The sequence below is a fragment of the Microtus ochrogaster genome, chromosome 8 (assembly GCF_000317375.1).
Source record: "Microtus ochrogaster isolate Prairie Vole_2 chromosome 8, MicOch1.0, whole genome shotgun sequence".
NCBI classification, from domain to species: domain Eukaryota; kingdom Metazoa; phylum Chordata; class Mammalia; order Rodentia; family Cricetidae; genus Microtus; species Microtus ochrogaster.
The window spans coordinates 38161125-38181934 of NC_022015.1; the positions used below are offsets into that span (position 1 = coordinate 38161125).

General features: G+C 42.6%; 1 protein-coding gene across 9 annotated transcripts in view; it reads right to left on the reverse strand.

The window, feature by feature from the left end:
- Ppp6r3 (protein phosphatase 6 regulatory subunit 3) overlaps positions 1–20810 on the reverse strand; it is a 136310-nt gene that overhangs the window by 27554 nt on the left and 87946 nt on the right. For 5 of the 9 annotated variants that reach the window (XM_026781671.1, XM_026781670.1, XM_005351620.2 and 2 more), the window contains exons 9-15: positions 18305–18434; positions 15624–15776; positions 14207–14356; positions 12368–12432; positions 9444–9559; positions 7272–7357; positions 929–1015 (exon numbers count right to left, since the gene is read on the reverse strand). In XM_026781671.1, the coding sequence (XP_026637472.1) occupies positions 929–1015; positions 7272–7357; positions 9444–9559; positions 12368–12432; positions 14207–14356; positions 15624–15776; positions 18305–18434 (787 nt within the window). The remainder of the gene's footprint in view (positions 1–928; positions 1016–7271; positions 7358–9443; positions 9560–12367; positions 12433–14206; positions 14357–15623; positions 15777–18304; positions 18435–20810) is intronic. The other 4 variants (XM_013347871.2, XM_026781673.1, XM_005351621.2 and 1 more) reach the window with 1 other exon arrangement.

Sequence of the window (20810 nt, forward strand, 5' to 3'; positions counted from 1 at the left end):
AAAAAAAAAAAAAAAAAAAAAAAAAAAGCAAGATGTGTGCTTTCCAAGAAAACACTGCTTCTCCACTAACTTTAGGGGAATGGCTGTGCGAACCAAAGCTAGTGTCAAGAAACATAGTGAGACCAGCAAGTACTAAATTTTCATCTTTCTGTCTGGGAAAGACTAAACTTCTTCAGCATCAAAAGCAAGCCAATTGCTCAGTTGCAATACTGGAATGTGATGGGCATGCAACTTGGAAGCAAAAAACAGCAATGCAAGAGAATTAGAAGCTTCATACTGCGCTGAGACTGAAAAAGAAGCCAAGCACCTGCCAGTAAAAAGTGGTGGTGAACAGAATTGTGGAGCTGGCCATCTACTTCTATTTTGAACTCTTAAACTCAACCCCTAGTAGAAATATAAAACCAACTGTTAGATTTCTAAGAATAACCAAAAGTATGATAAGTTAGTACATATCAATATCAAAATCCTGTTTTTGCCAGAAAAAATTAAATGTAGTTAACACATGGAGACAAGTTGGGGGCAGGAGTGTCAAGAATGATTCGTATTAAAACTTCATTTAGATGCTACACAACACAATTAAACTGCTCTGAGGGAGGATTATCTAGATTCTGTTTTCTGTCGCTCTTAACCAAGGTCTCTGCCATGAATGTAAGTGACAATGCAGTGCCATTAAGGTCTGCACAGTGAGCATGTGAAGTGACCTGCTATTTTACTTGTTGCATGTAGTGCTCATTCCTCATTCTCACCCAGGAACACAACAGTATAAGCCCATCTGGCAAGTCCCCAGCTCTCCCTGTTTAAATCATTTTTGCCTAATTGGTAGCAACCCCAAACCACATCCTAACACAGTGACAGATGCTGACTCCCAAGGGCAGCTAAACTATGCATTAAGATAAAAATAAATAGCAAAGCTTTAGGTGTGACTCACTTGCTGCAAAGAGGAATCCTGTGAGAAACCCGTGTCTTTAAAGTCAATTTCATCATCACTGGATGAATGAATATGGCAGGTTGTAACCTATATGCATAAAAATGTAAAAAACTATTTAACATAGAAAAGTGGTGGACATTTTTATCAGCATTTTTTATGGAAAAAATATCACATTCAATTTTTGTTTCGATGTACTAAAAACCAAAAAACCCCAGAAATAGCAGTCAGGTTGTCAAGCACACCCAGTCAATGTAGAGTCCACTCTCTGGCTGCACACCCAGCTGGCTGGTGGTTCCACTCCTCAGAACTAGCATCCCCAGGAATCACACAGGAAGGATGAATTATTCCATTCAAGAGGGAAGGCATAAGTAATACTACAGTGTGCAGATGAACTAGCACATATGTCAGGCCTGTGGGTAAAACACCACCCAAAGGGTCACTCATGAGTCACTACAGAGATCAGTTTATAGATAATCATTTCACTTCAGTCTTGACTTTTCTACCTATACCCCAAAACAAAACAAAAAACACTAGTCACAAATGCTCGTTAAGTCAACAGTCCCCTGACTAATAAAAGACCCTCTGAAAATGTGACCTCCATGCCCCATAGAGAGTAGTAAACTCTCAAAAACTAAGAAAAACACCAACATGAACTATTCACCATTCATGGCCAAGTGATGCTTGCTAATCAGAAGTGTGCTGAAAGAGATTAAGGTAAGCACAGATCTAGCACTGCACTGAAAATAGCCCTCATAGCACCTATGAGAATGAACAGTCAGTGAAATTCTACAAGTGTTGTACTTTTGAAAATCTAAGGCAACTTCATAGCCTGCCATTAGCAAACCAGTACACACCATGCCAGGTCAATGTGTATTTGGGGCATAACCAAAGTAGAGGGCAGAGAAACAGGACAATTAAGTTAGCTGCCATGAATGAAGAGAGCAGAAACTTAGCTGCTTCCAGGAGCTTTGTCTAAGTGCAACTATGGTACAAAGAAACCTTAGGCCAGTGATTCTCAACCAATGGGTCACAACCCGTTGAGGACATAAATATTTACATTATGATAACAGTATCAAAATTTCAATTATGAAGTAGCAATGAAATAATTTTATGGTTGGGAGTCACCACAACATGGGGAAATATATTAATGGGTCACAGCTGAAAGAGGCTGAAAACCACTGCCATAGGCTTTCCCCCCATAAAAATAAGAGTTAATCATACCATTAATCAAAGAGGACACTTTTGTGGGACAACTAGAAAGAAACAGACATGTGGCTCCTTTGAAGCACTTTCCTCCAGGGAAGTGTTTATAATGTCCCCACTTTGGAGTCAGGCTCTCATTATGTAGGCTAGGCAGGCCTTGAACTCAGGAGTCTTGCCTCAACTAACATTATTGAGGTGTATTACTACACTCAGTTTACAAGGTCTTCTCCAAAGACAGTTTAGCTAATTATTAACAGCACAAGGCATGCAGACCTTTAGCTGTGAGTTAGTGGAGGGTGTAACTCTGAGGTCATCCATACCATAATTTAATTTCACTTAATCTGAAAGAATTAATAAGCAAACTAAAGAGAGGGTTTCATTGCCTCATAGGGGATCAGAATTCCAACCCACTCACCACCAGCTATGTGTAGCCTGAGTTCCTGATCTACATCACACAGCCCTTCTGAGGCATCTGAAGCTCAGAAATGCCACCTTCACTTCTTCAGCTAAAACCCTAGACTGTTCCCAGCTGCCCAGCCACCCTCACAATGTAAACCTGATCAACCACTCTTCACCAAACCTACCACCAGTTACTGAGTGGGTTAGTGAATAATGCCAGTGAAGCAGCTTATCCTGCAGTCTGTGTTCAGTCCAGAAGTCACAGAGAGCTTCCAAAAGTATACATAGATTTAAGTTACTTTCTACTTCTAAACCAAGTGGTTTCTCATCTTAATACAAAGTCAAGGCCTAACTGCTTGTCTTCACTTCCACCCTTGTTTGCTCTGTCACAACAGCTACAGCAGACTCTATACTCACCCCTGCACACTCTATACTCACCCCTGCACACAACTGCAGTATCTCCTCTGGGGTCTTTGCAGTTTGCTTCCCTCTCTTTGGCTATATTAATGTAGCTGTAATAAATTTTTCCTTGAGCAGTGTTTAAAAAAATTTATTATGTACATACATGCGTGCATGTTACAAGTGCCATAACACATGTATAGAGGCCAGAAGACAACTGTTTAGTCAATTCTGTCCTTCCATATTTACAAGGGTTCTAGAGATGGAACTCAGGTCTCCAAGGCTTCCTTGCTTGCTGAGCATCTCACCAATCGTTTGACAACCTATATCCAAACCTTCCCAACTTGCTTCCTGGCATTAGCTCCTCAGCACTATGACACAGAACAGGTCATTCAACAAAGTGCTGCTTCCAAAGTGTTTCTCCCCTACTTGGTAAGTACTAGTATCTTCTATGATTGGCACTGCAGGCACTTGAATGTCTACAATAACTAACACTAGCAAGTCATTAAATGACACTCTTGCCAAGGTCGCCATGTCAGTGAATGACAGCTGCTGCAGGACTGAAAAAGCAGCTCCCAAGGTAGCACACTCTTTCACAATAGCAGTCAGTATTGCTAATGTGTCAAAAGAATGAGCAATGGACTGACCATACCCCAAAGGAACGAACACCCTAAGCACGAGGAGAATGCTGAGTGAGGAGGAGCTCATCAGCAAGAGGTGCCACCATAAGTTCCTTACTAGGGACTCTCGGCACCTGCCAGCTCCAGGGCTGGGGACATTCTTCCCTTCACCCTAGCTAGTAGCTACATAGGCAACAAATTCACACAAGTGTGTGCCTATCACTCTACACCACCTTTAGGCCCTGTCTGTCAATGCTGAGAAAGAAACAGCATTGCTTCTAAAATACTCTCTTTGCTGGAGGGATAAGCAAAAACTGAGACAAATCCAACTTCTCAAAGTTAGTACAAAACATTTTCTAGTTTTCATTTTCATGTAAGTCCTTGCCAATTTTTAGAATTCACAATTCTTTGTATCTAACTATAACATGAAATCTTAAAGTTGGGTATGGTGATGCATGCTCATAATCCAAACATTTGAGAGGCTGAGGCAGAACGATTAGAGTTTAAGGCCAGCATAGGCTACAAAATGAAACACTGCAAAAACAAAACCAACCCAACAACCCAGCCCAATCACCCCAAGTTTAACATTCCAGCTCCCTCACATGAACACCAGCAGCCCAGGACCAACTACACATATACTTTGGCTTCATTCTAAATGAAGGGCCTGAAAGACTGGAGATTTCTCCATCTCGGAGCCAAGTTAGAATACTGCAGTGGACATCACAGGAGCCAAGGCCCACACAGCTTACACTGATACAGTGGGGGCAATAGGACAAGTGTGGTAGCAGCTATCCTTATGTGAACAAGCAAATATTAAAATATGCCAAAGCAACATACCAACATAGTGACTTCAGCTATGAATACTCCTCAACAGTGTAGAGATTTATGAGCCACAAAAGCAACAAGGTAAGTAGCAAATCTAGTCATCTACTTGGTGAACTCAATTAATACCCAAATGACATCTCCAACAGTGAATGTGGTTTTACTAAGGCCACACACTACATTCATAGGCACTGTCACTTACTCAAGGATAAACAAGGCCCACAGTATTTACCAAATTATGTTTATAACAGTATTCTACAGTAGCCTACTGCCCCCCTAGAACATGTACCTAACCCCACCAAAGTAAACTGAATATAGTCTGGGCTGGAATATAACCTGAAGGAAATAAGTAAAACCTCTTTGGTGACTAGACTAATCCTTAAAATCTTTAAGAAAGAAAAGGCCTTAAGCCAACCCAACAATGCCAGTGTAGCAAATTCTTGGGAGAGAGGCTAATCCAACAGGACATCAGCATGCTTTGGTATTCTTTTATTAATTCATTATTTTTGTGTGTTTGGATGGTACACACAAGACATACACGTGGAAGTCAACTTATGGGGAGTTTATTCTCTGCATCCACTGTGTAAGTTCTGGGAATCAAACTCAAGGTAAACCCTGGCAGCAGGAGCTTTATCCATGGAGCCTCCTCACTGGCTTCTTTGAAGGCTTCTCCCAAGGTCATCTTACTGTTTAATACCTCTGTGGTTTAGGTATGATTACATTTAAAGGAGAATGGAACTGTACTTTGAGTGAAAGATGGTGCTCATACCAGCTTTCTCCCAATGTGGAATGGCTGTAAATGTCCACCACTCAGTATTTATAAAATCTCTGCAGGTCTACTGATGCTCGTGAATGAGCTGAGGAAAGTGTAGGCAGCAATGACACCCTTCTTTACTACGGTCTGCTCTCAAACAAATCTGCTGCAGTTACCCAAGATTACAGTTGTTTTTCTTTCTTTTTGGGGATGGAAGTGGTGGCGAAATAGGAGGGAGATGCTTCTTGTAGTCTAGGCCTCAGTCTTGCAAAGTAGCTAAGGCTGGCCCTAAACAACTTGTGGGGTTTTTCTGTTTTTGCACCTGTGTTTCTGTATGTGCAGTGCATGTCTATGTGTGGGTACCGTGGAGGTCAGAGGTTAGGACCTGGAGCTCACCATTTCCATCAAGCTGGGAACCTTCTGACTCTCCCCTGATGCTGGATTATAGATATGTGCTGACATGCCCAGGTCCTGGGGATTAAATGCAGATCCTCATGTTCCCACACCAAGTGCTCTATATAACGAGTCATCTGCTAGCCCTAGCCTTGAACTTGCAATCCTCCTGTGGATTATAGGTATGAACTGATGTCCCACAGAAAAAGTTGTTTTTTTTTTTTTTTTTAAAAAAAGCTCAGCAACAAGCTTTAAGTGGACATTTTTGACTTTTATCTTTTTTAAAAATCAATCACAGACTAGGCAGAGCTACATCATAAGACTCTGTCTCAAAAAAGAAACAAAGTCAATCACAGGTGGATAATTTTAAAACTGTCTGAATCAAAATACTCCTTTATATACAAAAAACAAAGGACATCTTGACAGCTGCATCACTACAGTATGATTGAAGTGGGAACCCAACTGGAATAAAACATCACAACACGGAGGACAGTGCCACTCTTCACAGCAGCCAACTACTAACTGGGGTGGTTTCAAACCAAGTCTCAATTGTTTTAACCAACTGACTAGCACAGAGAGTCTGAAACCACCCAGATATGTAATAGTTTTATAAAAAACTGCCCATCCTGCTGGCCAGCACTGTTGAGTGTGGGTTTGTCTTCCATGCAATGGTGTACATATGGGAGCCCTCAGACCTACTGTAACCACATATTTCCACAAAGCTCCCTTATACAGTCATCTCTTTTCTTTTCGTTACTTCCTAATTCTGTATCAACCCCACCTTAAAAAGTCATTACTTGGGACTGGAGAGAGGGCTCAGTGGTTAAGAGCACTGGCTGTTCTTCTAAGGACCTGGGTTCAATTCCCATCAACCACATGGCAGCTCACAACTCTCTGTAACTCCAGTTCCAGGGGATCTAACACTTTCACACCAATGCACACGAAATAAAGTTAAATAAATATATATAAAAGCCATCACTCCACTATTCCAGTCAATGGAGAAGCAAAGGTCTATGCAGAGGGACACAGGATGACCCACTGACTCTGTAGCTCTTATCTGAAGAGCTGCCTCCTGCTACAGAACTAATTTGTTAATGAATGAGTGTTATTTTAAGAAACACAAGGAACAGTGGCTAGTGCTGAACAGTACTTCTCAGTCAGGCCACCACCTGATCACCAGGTGCCACATCTGCAAAAACTATAACAAAACAATACTCACCTTAAAACTTAATATTTAAAAAAAAATTCCAAAGTCCAATATAATTTTAAAAAATTATCAATGCCATTATCCCCTGGCTGAAAATACCAATTCAGTTCACCATTCTAAAGCTGAAGTTCCCGAGTCATCTATAAATCTCTCTTCCAAAATGGTCATAAAGTGGGAATAAACTTAATTCTATAACAACTAGGAGCATCCATAGGAGTTGAGGTTCTAAGCACTCAGTAGCAACATGAGGCCCAATGTACAAAGCCACAGAACAAGAGAAAGGCAGAAGATGGTGCTGAGGTGCTTAGGGGCAGAACCCAGGTGAGACAAGACACTAATATGGACTGTAGTGGACATGGGTGGCTTTTTAGTACCTTTTTGCCATGCAAGGCAGGTCACTAGGAGATGACTGAACAAATCAAGAATGCTGTGAATACTATCTACTTTCTGCAAAGCGTTACAAGCTTATCTTTGGCCCACATTCCAAGTAACCAAGCAATGGTTGAGAGCAACAAAACCCCAGAGATGTAACCTTGTGAAACCTACTAGATCTACCGTGTTCCTCTTGTTCGTCTCTCCCAAGGAGCTCGTGCAGAATGTCTCCCATCGCTCCCTGACTTCGTCGGGAAGATCTTCAAAGTGAAAAAGGGAAAAAAAAAGCATTATCATACAGTGACCCACAGGGACAAGAGTGTACAGTCTCGAGGAGTAGCTGCATGAATAGCATGTGGGGGAGTCCAATCAGCGGAAGTCCTGGCTATGGCCAGCCTAGTGGTCCAACAGACCCAGTATACAGACTTGAGCCCCAACAACCAGCCCCATCCCACCAACAATGCAGGCCTGATCTGGGTAAGAGTCAAGACTTAGCAATTACTAACAATGCTTTGCTGAAATGAAACATGGAATTGTATCTTCAAACAACTCTTCTGAAAGAGGACAGGTCTTTGGGGTGGGGTCAGAGTAAGAACTGTATGCGGTTAAGTTTAAGAAGCCTACAAATATCAGCTTCTGTCCTCTACCAGGATCCTGAGACGAATACCAGGCTGATGAAGGAATAATACACAGAACCCTGCTGGATGCTGAGATTGCACTTGTACTGTCTCCTACATGTTAGCTTCATAAACAAAACATGAAGGGATGCTCCACAGCCTAATCCTGCTTTCTAGAGAAACTTTAAAAGAATGACTTGCAATGGTTTTCTGAAAAAATGAAGGCATGACTATACATCTTAGAGGCCTAACTATAGAAAGGTGATCGATCACCTGACAGTTCTGGTTTAAGCAACCATACACAGGTGCACACTTAACGCAGGCAACTTCCAAGAAGGAACAAGAACAAATGGTCATCTCTCCTTGATAAGGATACAAACCATGAGGAAGGGCGTGCACTTCTCAAGAAGCAAAATTATAGGAGGCCCAGTCTTAGTTTTTCTGTTACTGGGTAAGAACTAGGCTTTCAGTGCACACTCAACAGAGCACCACTTTTTACCAACACTTTTATCAGTTTCTTGCTTTCAAAGAAGTCTCAGAACTAACTATATCCTCTGGGAGAGAGGCCTGCAGGTCAGGGCATTTGGTACTCTCATTCTGGCAGAAATGGATTTGAGCTCTGAACCCTATATGGAAGACACACAAGTCACCTTGGGCTAAATAAATTTAAATGCTGGTAGAAAAAGAATCCGTAAGGAGCCGAAAATTCTCATTTTGCATAGAAGAAATGCTGACAGTGCTTTCGTTTCTCAAAAAAAGGAATTTAATTCACAGGTAACAACAGGAGGGAGGATGGGTTAGATTCTGGATGCAAGAGAGATGATTCAGTGCTTAAAAGCATTTGTTACTTTTCCAGGAACCTAGGTTCTGTTCCCAGCACCATTCGGTGGCTCACAACCATCCATAAAGTCAAGCTGCAGGAGATCCAACGCTCTTCTTCTGACCAGTTACAAATGTGGTGTATATACATGCACATAAGCAAAACACTAATATATACGGGGGAGGACTTCAGAAGAAAAAGGAAGAACTACCATAGCTTGAGTGCTTCTACTCCAATACAGAAACAAGGAACCAGATCAGAGACTGGAGGGATGGCTTAGGGGTTAAGAGAACTGGCTACTCTTCTAGAGAACCTGGGTTTAATCCCAGGCAACTCACAACCACCTATAATTTCAGTTCCAGAAGAAATCTGAAAACCTTTTCAGACCTCCACAGATACTGAATGCACATGGTGTACAGACACATATGGAGGCAAAATGCCCATACACGTACAATAAATAACCCCCACCCAAGACAGGGTCTCACTATGTAGCTCTGGTTATTTGGGAACTGACTGTACAGACCAGGCTGGCCTCAAACTCAGAGCTCTGCCTGCCTCTGCCCCCCAAGTGCTGGGATTAAAGGCATCTACTACTACGTCTGGTGAATAGATTAATCTTTAAAAACAGAACAAAAAGCCAGGCCACCAACAGAGATCTGTAACAGGAAGTGACTCCAGCATGCTGCTTGCTTTCTAAATGGACAGCAGCAATCAGAGCAGCAGTATAGCTGAGAACCACATGGTTCAAACATTCTCAAGAGCCACAGTGAGATAGTCAAACAATCTCTAAAATGTAAAGAAACTACAATCTTTGTTTCCCAAAGTGTAAATGTAAAGTGTTCCCAGCACTTTAACCCCTCACCCCTCTGATCCCACACAAATGTAAAGAGAATTGTTTAAATGACTTACCTTTGATAAGCTGCTGTACTAACACACTGTTCGGACCCTTGTCAGTGCTATGCACAATACAATTAGCTATCCTTGTGAGGTGTCCCATGTAACCATGCCGTCGTCCTCCCTCAGCCCTGACAAGAGGAAAGAACAAATACTCAGACTGAGAGGATGACATTCAGCAGCTTCTCAAATGGAGAGTACATACATAACGCAAGGCAGAGCAGCATGCGAACAGGACCAGCAACAACCACTGTCATTGACAGTATCTGGAGCAAACATTCACCAATGCCCCACACCACTAGAATTTTCCGTTACATTTTGGTAAAATTCTGAATTTTAGACTTTAGTCAGATTATAAAAAAACTGAGGTCAGAATTTTGTTGACCTTTCTCCACCAAAAGACATCAAATTTTATTTGTGCTGACAGACAAATCATAACTACTACTGGTATTTCTCAACTTGAGACAATGGCTTATCTGAGAACCTGGATGAGGTAAGAAAAGCAGCGCCCTTGCACTTGCTGAAGGCCACATAGAACAGAGGCCAATAAATCAGTCCTCAATGTTTTCTTCTGCAAAGATCTACTCTTTCCAACCACATTCATTTTACCTAAGACTATCTTTTTAATATTAATGATTTACAAAATAAAAGATTTTTGTTGGAGACAGCAGGGCAGAGCTTAAAAGGAGAAAATCCTTTCAGGAGCACTAAAAGATGACAACATCTTGGAGGCCCGCCTGGAAAATACAACACCCACTGGGTAAATTTCAGGGCGTGCATGGAATTTGAGGCTCACACTGAGCTACAAAGGCTGCCTTTGGCTTCACAGTAAGTTCCAGAGACTCTAGTGTCCCCAAAGACAACATTTTAACCCTCCCATACACCCTTAAGGCCACAGGTAAGTAAAAAAACCAAAAGACTATCTGCAAAGTTTTGGACATAGTGAAGCAGTACAGAAAACTCTTAGGACCCCAAGCTTATGTGGCTTATGTTGTTGAATCACCTGGCCTTCAGAAAATAGGCCCATAGAAAGAGAAGAGTATACAGGATACTTATGTACTAGTCCAATGAGGCAGGAAGAGAAAGACTAGTAGGTGGGAGGTCACAGAGGACACAGAACCAGAGGTATCCAGCAGACCTCACATAGGTCCCCTAAAGGAGCTCCATTTGGAATAATGTGCCTGCTAATCAAAACCCCTTGCTACAGTCACATATGCTAGCACCAGTTTCCGATATGGCCACATCAAAACCCATCCATGCTTCTTAGTGTTTACTAAGTTCATCATGACCACCTCAAAAAACAACAAAAGCAAGCTGATTCCTGCCCTGAGTCACTTAGCTCCTTCAGGAGCTGAATACAGATCTGAACGGTGATGACTTTGACAGTATAAACTATTGAGAATCTCAGCTGGTAGAATGAAGCTTAGCTTGCACTAAAATACTGGGTTTATTATCACTTGCACCTCATAAAACCAGACATGGGCACATGGTTGTAATTCTAGCACTGGAGAAGAAGCAGGACCAGAGGTCCAAGGTTACCCACAGCTCAACCTCAACAATGACGTTGATGCCAGCCGCCCCCCCCCCCAAAGGAAGGGGATGTGGGAAAACAATGTATCTGTGGTGAATGGATAAATAAATAAATAACGATGGTGGATCATTCTATGTTCTGACTGCAGTAGTGGTTATATACAGGCTTCATATAGCACTCATACTTCCTGAGATTGGTTATCTAGGAAAGGTATATCCTGACAAATGAGAAACAGACTTAAATATAACTCAGAAGGAAACACAATCACATTCATAAACATACTGGTTAAGCAAGACAATGCCTATAAAGAACAGTAAAGCCAGATGGTCACCTCCTCCCCACCCACTAAACCTATGGAAAACAAAAGCTGAACTGAAACCATAAAACCACTAGAACAAAAGACAAACACAACACTGGTCTGGGCAGAGATATTTTGGAAAATAACCCAAAACACGAATAATATAAGCAACAAAAAGCAAATGGGATCACCTCAAACTACGAAGAAACTATAGTAGGTAGAAGGTATTCCACACAAGAGGTTAGTGGAACTCAGAGCATTTCCACAGTGGAGCACAGCCAGGAGAACACAGAAAGGCCAACAGCAAACCTCTCCTCATTCTACCTAAATAATGCTTATGATATAGTCATTCCTCAAGAGAAGACATACAAATGGCCCAGAGATACACAAAAAGATGCGGTTATCACTAACAGGAACACACAAACCATTGCTAATGATCAGAACTCCCTTTTCCTACCCTGGCACACATATAAACCACCACCTAGTTAATGCCATCTATAAGCTAGGTGTCACTTATACAAACACACCCAGTATCATACAGCAGCACACCCCGAAAGTAATTTCCAAATCTACCCTCCACTGCCTGTTTCAGAATCTGGGGATGATGTAAAAACTCCCAGGGCATTGAAACGAGTACCTGCTAGCCACTACTGTTCTTGCTACTACCACCAGTACTACCACCACCACCACCACCACGATGACTACGGCCACCACCGTATTAACATTTTATGTAAGAAAGTTGTGGGTAGTGTCACTAACTAATGCTTCACCAAATCTTGACAACGAAGAAAATATTAAACATTGTTCCCCTTTAGGTATATCCTGCAGTGATACTTTACTCTGAGAGCAAGTACATAGAATGCTCTGTCCTAAGGGGGTAATCACTGCACACCAGCGGAGAGTCGATTTTTGACTGCTTTTATTCAACTCAATACTATTCTTAGAAAGCCTTCCAAAACAGCAGAGTTCTAAGAACTGACCAAAGGTTAGTAGAATAGTATCTGTTAGGATATAACTTTATTTTCACTTTCTCTAACTAGCAAAGGGGAGATGGTAACATTTTCTGTAATATAAATCAAATTGTACTGCTTTCAGAAACAAGTGACTTACTGTTTCTTCTCATTTGCATCCCAGGCTTCAAGGATTCGCTCTATTAATTGACATTTTTGGAAAAGCTAAATAAAAAAGAATACTCCAATTACTTCGATTATTCAATAATGGTTAAAGCATTAAAATACTAAAGTAAACCAAGCTTGTTGGCTCCGCCTTTAAGACCAACATCCTGGATATAGAGGTAGACAGATCTCTGTGAGTTCAAGGCCAGCCTGATCTAAACAGTGAGACCCTGTCTTTAAAAACAAAAAAATAAATTACATAAAAATAAAACTGTCAGTCGGGCGGTGGTGGCGCACGCCTTTAATTCCAGCACTCGGGAGGCAGAGACAGGCGGATCTCTGTGAGTTCGAGACCAGCCTGGTCTACAAGAGCTAGTTCCAGGATAGGCTCCAAAACCAGAGAAGCCCTGTCTCGAAAAACCAAAAAAATAAAATAAAATAAAATAAAACTGTCTGTGGTTCTTAGTCACAGGAACATCCAAATGCAATATGGTATGGTTTACTCCAAATTCCCTAATGGACCTGGCCACACAGGGAACTAGATAACTTGTTGCTAAGGGTGTTGCCACAGTAAGCAGTGAACCTGAGGCAAAGTGAAGATCTGTTAACTAAAGAAAACTGGTCAGCAGCACAGGGCCCAACCAGAAGTCAGACAATGAAAGTATGTTCTGGCAATCTAGCACAGAACTAACACAGTGATCTATTTTTCTGTTGTTTGCTTTATTTTACTAGGGATGGGGGAGGCAGTTAAGACAGGGTCTTCATGTAGGCCAGGCTGATCTTGAACTCACCGATTCTGTATTTATCTTGTAAGTGCTATGTTTATACACATACACAACCATCCCTGGCTTAAGTCACTTTTAAATGTGGGCAACATAACTTGAACGTATCTGAATGCTTGTGCAATACTGAGAACTTATGTCCTACCAAAACTCTAGGAGTCAAAGAGAAGCAGCTGTGAACTGCAAACTTCAATGAGCAAGGGCACTTGTCTACTCTAGTCATCTGGCTACTCAGCCAGCCTTTCTGTCTTCCAGGTCTGGGAATAAAAAACATGAGAACTAGATTAGATAAAGTCATAGGAATGTAGAACTCTGAAGACTGACCCAGAAAAATCACTGAGAAATATGAATTTTATAGAAGAGACCCCCTGACTCCCAAGTCAGGTATCAATGTGCACAGTTATAACCCCATCTCTTGGGAGCCTGAGGCAGAAAGTTCATGAGTCCAAGATCAGTCTGGTCTACACAGCAAGATCCCTCTGTCCCTTGCCCATAAAACAAAAGAGAGACCCTAAAAACATTACTCAACATTGACTAAAACTCATTTTGCCAAACTTTAGGCACTTATTCAGCACCAATAGTTAAATTCTGGTGTGCCAAAGTAGTGTAAAAGCATTCTCAGCACTACTTAATTATCTGCGGTTTTTTTTTTTTTTTTTTTTTTTTTTTGGTTTTTTCGAGACAGGGTTTCTCTGTAGCTTTGGAGCCTGTCCTGGAACTAGCTCTTGTAGACCAGGCTGGTCTCGAACTCACAGAGATCCGCCTGCCTCTGCCTCCCGAGTGCTGGGATTACAGGCGTGCGCCACCACCGCCCGGCTTAACAGCGGTTCTTTTAACACCCTCAAGGTTTGTTCAAACTTCTAATAGTTGCCAGCAAAAAAGGCCTACAATTCATTTAGCAGTGTTATGTCCAGGAAGTGATTAACAAAATAACTGGTCAACGTGCAATGAGCATGTGGCAGCTAAACCTTACGACATGGAAGCTACTCAATCTTTAACTGTGGTTAATTTCACACCCTGGAAAACAATAGTAACAAGGAAATAATGCTTACATGCTTCAACAACAAATTGTCTCCAGTGGAGTCTTGATCAGTAATGGTGCCATTTTCTGCATTCTCAAAAGGACTGGCAAGAATGAGCGCAACACAAATTTCCACTTGAGTATGTAGAAAGTTATTCCATGTGTACTTGAAGAACATGTCCTACAAAATAAAAGTGCAGTCTTTTCAGTAATCTCAATGCTGAAGCCACCACTTTAAACATACAGACAGCAGTAATTCTTTCAGGGTGGGGAGATGCTCAGTCAGTCAAAGTGGTTGCTGAGTAAGCGGAGGATTTGACTCTGGATCCCCAGTACCTACTTAAAAGCTGGGCATAGTGGCATATACGTCTGTAATCCATCCAGTGCTGGGAAAGTGAATACAGATAGAGCCAACTGACGAGCTTCAGAGTCAACGGGTCTCTCTGTCTCAAAAGACAAGGTAGAAGGCTACCAAGTTGACTTAGTCACCAAGACTGACTTTACCTGAATCTCACTCTGGGAACCCACGTTCCCACATGATGAAAGGAGAGAACCGACTCCTAAAGCGTGTAGTCTGACCTCAATATGGGATCCACGTTAAAAAGAACAAATGGTTTAATATTTAAAGAGGAGGTTTCAAATACTACTTCATAGTCCATATAACTATCTGTTCATTCAAAATGCTTGAATTTGCATAGACTATATTAGACAGTAGAGGAAAGTTTCAGGAACATGAACAAAAGATGAGCATAGCCTTCTCAAAGAGAAAGTGTTAAAGTATCCAGCTCAGCCATTCCCAGGCTCTTCACTGTACAGCTCCAGGTAGAATTACCACTGCTTCTTCAAACCACCAGGCATGCAGTAAGCTTTGCTTTGCACATTCATGAACTGAATTAAGGTTCATTTTTAAATGAAGAAATGTGATGCAGAGCATTATTTTTATTGAAAAAAGGTCTAGATTAACCTAACAACAGCACTGTCATAGTCTCCACTGTTGGCAGAATGTCTATCTGTAGATAACAGGTTGCTAAATTTCTCTTTCCTGTTTAAAGTTGGGCTTCCTTCTCAGAGCCCCTAAGTGTGCAGAATGCAGGACAGTCATTTACAAGGTACCCCGTCACAGATGTGGGCCTGAGCAGTGAGCCAGTGTCTTGTAATGTGTGTGCCTGTCAGTTTTGTTTTGCTCTAGTACTTTCTGGGTTCCTAGTGTGCCCCAACTTTGCTTCCCAGAGGCGAGGAGGAAACAAGGTCTTCCCCTGTACTGGATGGACAGGTGTCAGAAGTAAGCTGACACCTCTAGCACCCCACATCACATGCAGGCTAAAGTCAGACTCAGTTCAGAGCAGTTTCAGTGCTCGGGGTGGCAGTACTAGACAGTGAGTTCACACCTATGTCAATTTATAAGACTTAGGCATTATCAAGGGTGACTTCATGAGGCAGAATCTCACCAATATGACACCAATGCTGTTCAGTTCCATCAGATCCCCATTTATACTGCTGGTATTGGTTTGGAGCAGGCTGGATATCAACCTAATCACATTCAACCGAGTGTTCCCAACAGGAGGATCCAGTATACCCCATGTAGTCTTCATTACACTTTTCTGAGGAAGAAAAAGGTTTAAATTAAATTCAGTTAAATGAATAAATAAAAAGTCCATGTGCTGACATGGAAGGCCAGCTAACATCATACCATTTTTGTGTGAGAGAAATCTAACCTTTAGGCAGAATCTTAACAAGAAGTCAGAAACAAGTACATATGGTAAAAGGGGAGAGTCTGCCCTGAGAAGTAGGATGAATGGTTTGTTCTTGTCTACAAAGGGAGTGTCAGTGATATGAAATCACAAGACAGAAGCAGATGCTGTGTGTTCTGTCAGGAAAGAGTGACAAACTAAAATGCCATGCTCTCCCTGAAGGTTCTACACACGTCCTCCAATTCACCTATTTCCAGAACCCACATAGTAGAATGGAAGGAGACAAAAGGCTCCTACAAGTTGTCCTCTAACTTACACAAACTTCTTAAAAAAAACAAAACAACACCAAAACATAGTACGTAATGCTAATTAGGGTAAGTCTCTTATTTCCAAGGTTCTCAGATTGCCGAAACCAAGATTTTATCCTTGGCTACTCTCTTCTGCTGGCCCACGCCTTACAGTTCTACTCCATGGAACTCAGAAGACTTTCGAAAAAGCTTCATGGTGCTTAGGGGTGATTACCTGCTTAGCATGAATAGACTATATTCAATCCTTCGTGCAGCGAGCAAGTTCATTAATCAATTAAGCTTCTGTTAAAAATTCCTGAATCTATTCATACACTTTATCAGAGTGAAGTCAGGTGTGTCACTCACTGCTAGAGTGAAAGAGACTCAGTTATGAATTGGGGCCATTGAGTCAGGTGCCTCTTTGTTCACTTAGGGAGAAGCTGAGTGGACCACCAAAGACACACCTGGAGTCTTCATCACTCCTCTCCTATCCTTGCACACTTAAGGAGAAGCTGAGTGGACCACCAAAGACAAAGCATGGGTCCTCATCACACCTCTCCTATCCTCTTCCTCCATTTTTCATTGGTAATGCTTTCTCTCTAGATATTTTTCTTACTCTGGCTCCGAGGACTGCCAAGAAGGATGCTACTACTGGCTGCTAAACACTGAAAAAAGTTCCCTAGGGTGAATGAGCTGAATGAAGATGCAGAGCTCTGGCTGCAATGGGCCCAACAGGACCTTGACCACAGAGAGAACTGCTAACTACTCACAACAGACATGAGTGAAGCTAACCAGACACTTAGGATTTGGACTTAAGGTATCTTGTTACCCCTCCCTCAAAAGGTTAAGCAGAAAACAATGTGGTCAACTAAACAAAAATGGTCCTCACAAGTTCATATATTTGAATTCTTGATCTCCAGGAAGTGGTCATCAGGATTAGAAGGTATGCCCTTGTTGGAAGAAGCTTGTTAATGGGGATGGGATTGGAGGTTTCAAAAGTCCATGGCAGGGCCAGTCTCTCCCTCTCTGCCTGAAGATCAGGATGTAGCTCTCAGCTACTGCTCCAGCACCATGTCCCTTACCCTCATGATGATAATGGACTAAAATTCTAAATTCGTAATCAAGACCCAACTAATGTTTCCTTTTATAAGAGTTGCCTTGGTCATGGTCTTTTTCACAGCAACAGTACAGTAACTAAGTAACAAGACCTCATATAGAAGTGACCAATCTATATACTAAATTCTCAATGACTCATACCAATGTATACACTACAGATGGCACTGGATCCAAATGTACAGGGTAAATGAAAAGGACCATGGAAGACCCAGACGCTAGAAGAATCACAGTAGGAGCAGTGTGATTCCTACTATGCCTCTTTGGCATGTCTCCTGAAGTTCCACTGTGTTCAGGTTTGCATACAGATGCTCCCAATAGAAAAGCAACACCCTGCGCCAGGTCCTTTCTAAGTTGTATACCAAGATCTCGGTGGACTGTATCTCAATTAAAACTTTATCTGTTTACACTGTCCCCAAGATCATACAAAATACATTTCAAAAATCAGGCCAGGAAAGGCTGACTTTACCTCAAAAGCCTAAAAAGACTGTGCTACATATAGGAACATGTTTACTTTAACTGATATATAGGTTCTCAAGGAGGTACAAAACAAAAATGTGAGTTTACTAACTAGATGTTTTTAATTCTGATTTCCCCTCATTTAGAAAATGCATGTGGATAAAAGTGAATTTAAAAACTAGCTTACAGGAGGCACATAAGGCTCAGGCAAGATGATAGCAAGGCCAGCCTGAAATATATAGCAAAACCCTTCCCACGACTCAAAAAAAAAAAAAATCAACCAGCAAAAAAAATAGTTCAGAGGCAGCAAAATATAATAGTTTTTTACCTTTAAAAGTATTATGCAGGCTGAGGAGATGGCTCAGTGGCTGAAGTACTTTTCTCCTAGTATGAGTTCTATTTCTAGAACCCAGAGATTCGAGTGGAATCTGGTACATGTATACACATACTTTTAAAAACATAGTGTGTCACACTAATTATAATTATGGTCAGTCACTTATTTCCAAGGTTCTCAGACACTCTATTGACTGCCTAAACCAAACCCCTGGCTGCCAGCAACACTTATGACAGCAAACCTACCTTGGGTGGCTCGAGAAGAAGTTCATGGAAAGATCCAAGTCTTCCTCGGATGGCTTCTAGAACACTCTTGTTAACAGAACAAGTTGAGTGGCCCATGCCTGGTGGGCAGATCTCTATATGGCCTTCAAACCTGGAAAACAAATCAAGGTAACTACTGTAATTCAGAATAATTTACAGTATTTAATTATTATTCAGGAGAGTTCTCCATGTCAACTCTGCAGGAACACACTTCAAGAAACTGTGACTATATTATGGTGATGTCAGAGAAGAGGCCGAGAAACAGAGAGAAACAATACTCATGAGATTAGCCACCATGCCCTTAGAACCTAAAGGAGTTAAGGTATTAGGTGAGATATTATGCCATATCTCCAGATTCCCCTGAACCATTCGTCTCCTGTCACTGCCATACTGAAAGGTAGGTCTCTATTAGATGAGAAAATGTGGAATCAAATGGAGGGCTAACCCAAGTCACAGGACACAGTGCATTACCTGCCAGCTGGAAATGTTAATAATAAGCAGGTCCCTACTTATTCCCTTGATCATTTTAGATAAACAACACTGATTTCTATTCTGGTGGTTTAATTTACTCTACATAAAAATGAGTCTTCAATCATTACACTTGTTTCTTAGGGGAAAAAAAAAGTCCTAGGTCTCTAGACTTGAGGTGGGAAGAATTTCAACCACCAGCCTCTGGCACCAGGTAGTTGGTCACCATTATAGTGAGTACAAGGTAGCAAAATGGAGGAGGGAGGATGGAAAGGGAGAAGGGACTAAGAATGATTCATGTGCTGGGGAAAGGCAGATCTGGAAAGATAAGGGCAGTAAAGAACAAGCTGAGGTAGATGCCCTGCTTGCCAGGACCATGAATTGTTTCATGACCCTGACATAGCTATGGGGGTCATGTTGACATCTGTGGCTACTGTAGCCATGGAGGGCCCTGTGGGTGCCCGGAGCCTAGGCCACTATCTGTGACCAAGAGATGTACACTCACAGGGGCCATGATCAAGATTCCTTTGCTGCCACCCAGCACCACGGTGATATCTGGCCTGGATTGCTGCCAGGGGCCATGTCTAGGTCTATGGCCCTGCTGCAACTAGACTGAGTTGATGTTTATGGCTCCTGTTACCACTGAGGGCTATGCAGAGGTCCACGGTCTGGATCTACACCTGAGGCAATGATATTCTTAGAGGTTCAAGTTGCTGCTGGGGCCAAATAAACCTGGGTGGTCCATGCTATCACTCAGGGCCATGGTGTCATCCAGTCCCAAACTGTGGTCATCCATGAGCCATGTTTGGGTCCATGGTCCTATCACAGCCAGGGTCTGTGTCAATGTCCATGGCTCCTGTTAACATCAAAGACTGAGTGGATACCCTGGATCTACCAGGGGAAATGTTGGCGTTTGAAGGCCACGCTGCCATTTGGACCATGTTGATCAGAGCAATCTGCAATGCCAACTAGGGTTGCAGTGACACCCAGGCCCAGGCTATTGCCGAGGACTATGTTTGGGTCCATGGTCCTACTGCAGCCTGAGTCTGTGCTGTCTGAGGCCTGTGTTGCCACCAAGGGCCACACTGATATCTAGAATCTGGACGCACACCTCAAGCCATGTGTGGGTGTGAGAATTTGAGGGCCACACTGCCATTGGGTCCATAGTAGAGCTAACCCTGTGGACTGAGATGCAAGTGATCTAGCATTGTGAATGCCTGTGGGAGATAGGGCCCTTCATCTATGGTAGAGTAGGAGAGGGAAAGATGACCTCCCCGGCCCCACATTGCCTGTGGATGGGTAGGAGAGCAGGCCCTGAGGTCAGTCCCCTGCAACAACTGAGAGACCTGGTCACAGAGCCACAAGAGTGGGAGAACTGGCCTTGTCCCCCACCAGCTACACACATGGGAGAGTGGGCACAGCATCTCACTGGGCAGTACACTAAAGCTGAAAGAGCTGACCCTGTTGGCCAGGGAACAGGTCAGCTGAGCCTGTGGGTATAAGAGCAGATGAGCTGCCCTTGCCCCCTCTCTAAATACCATGGTATGGCAAAGGTAAAGGAAATAAGCTGGACCCTCTCCTTGCTGTCTGCTACATTAGGTGAGCTAGCCTGGGTGGTGACGATGAGGGAAAACTGGCAGGCTGACCAACCCAGCTACCACCCAGGCCCAGAATCAGGACTATGAGGGAACCCACCCAACACCTATCCACCTCATCTATGAACTGCTAGAGCATGTGAAGGGGATGAACATACAAATCCAAAGCGTCAGAAAAGCTGATGGGCATTGAAGAAACTTGTTATGGAATTTGCCTTCAATGTGACAAGGCTAGCCATTGGGCAAGAAACTGTTCTTGCCTTTGGCTGCTTGATGGTATGCTGTATATAATGGACATGCAAGACTCACAAAAAAGGCCGGGCAGTGGTGGCACACGCCTTTAATCCCGGCACTCGGGAGGTAGAGGCAGGCGGATCTCTGTGAGTTCGAGACCAGCCTGGTCTACAGAGCTAGTTCCAGGACAG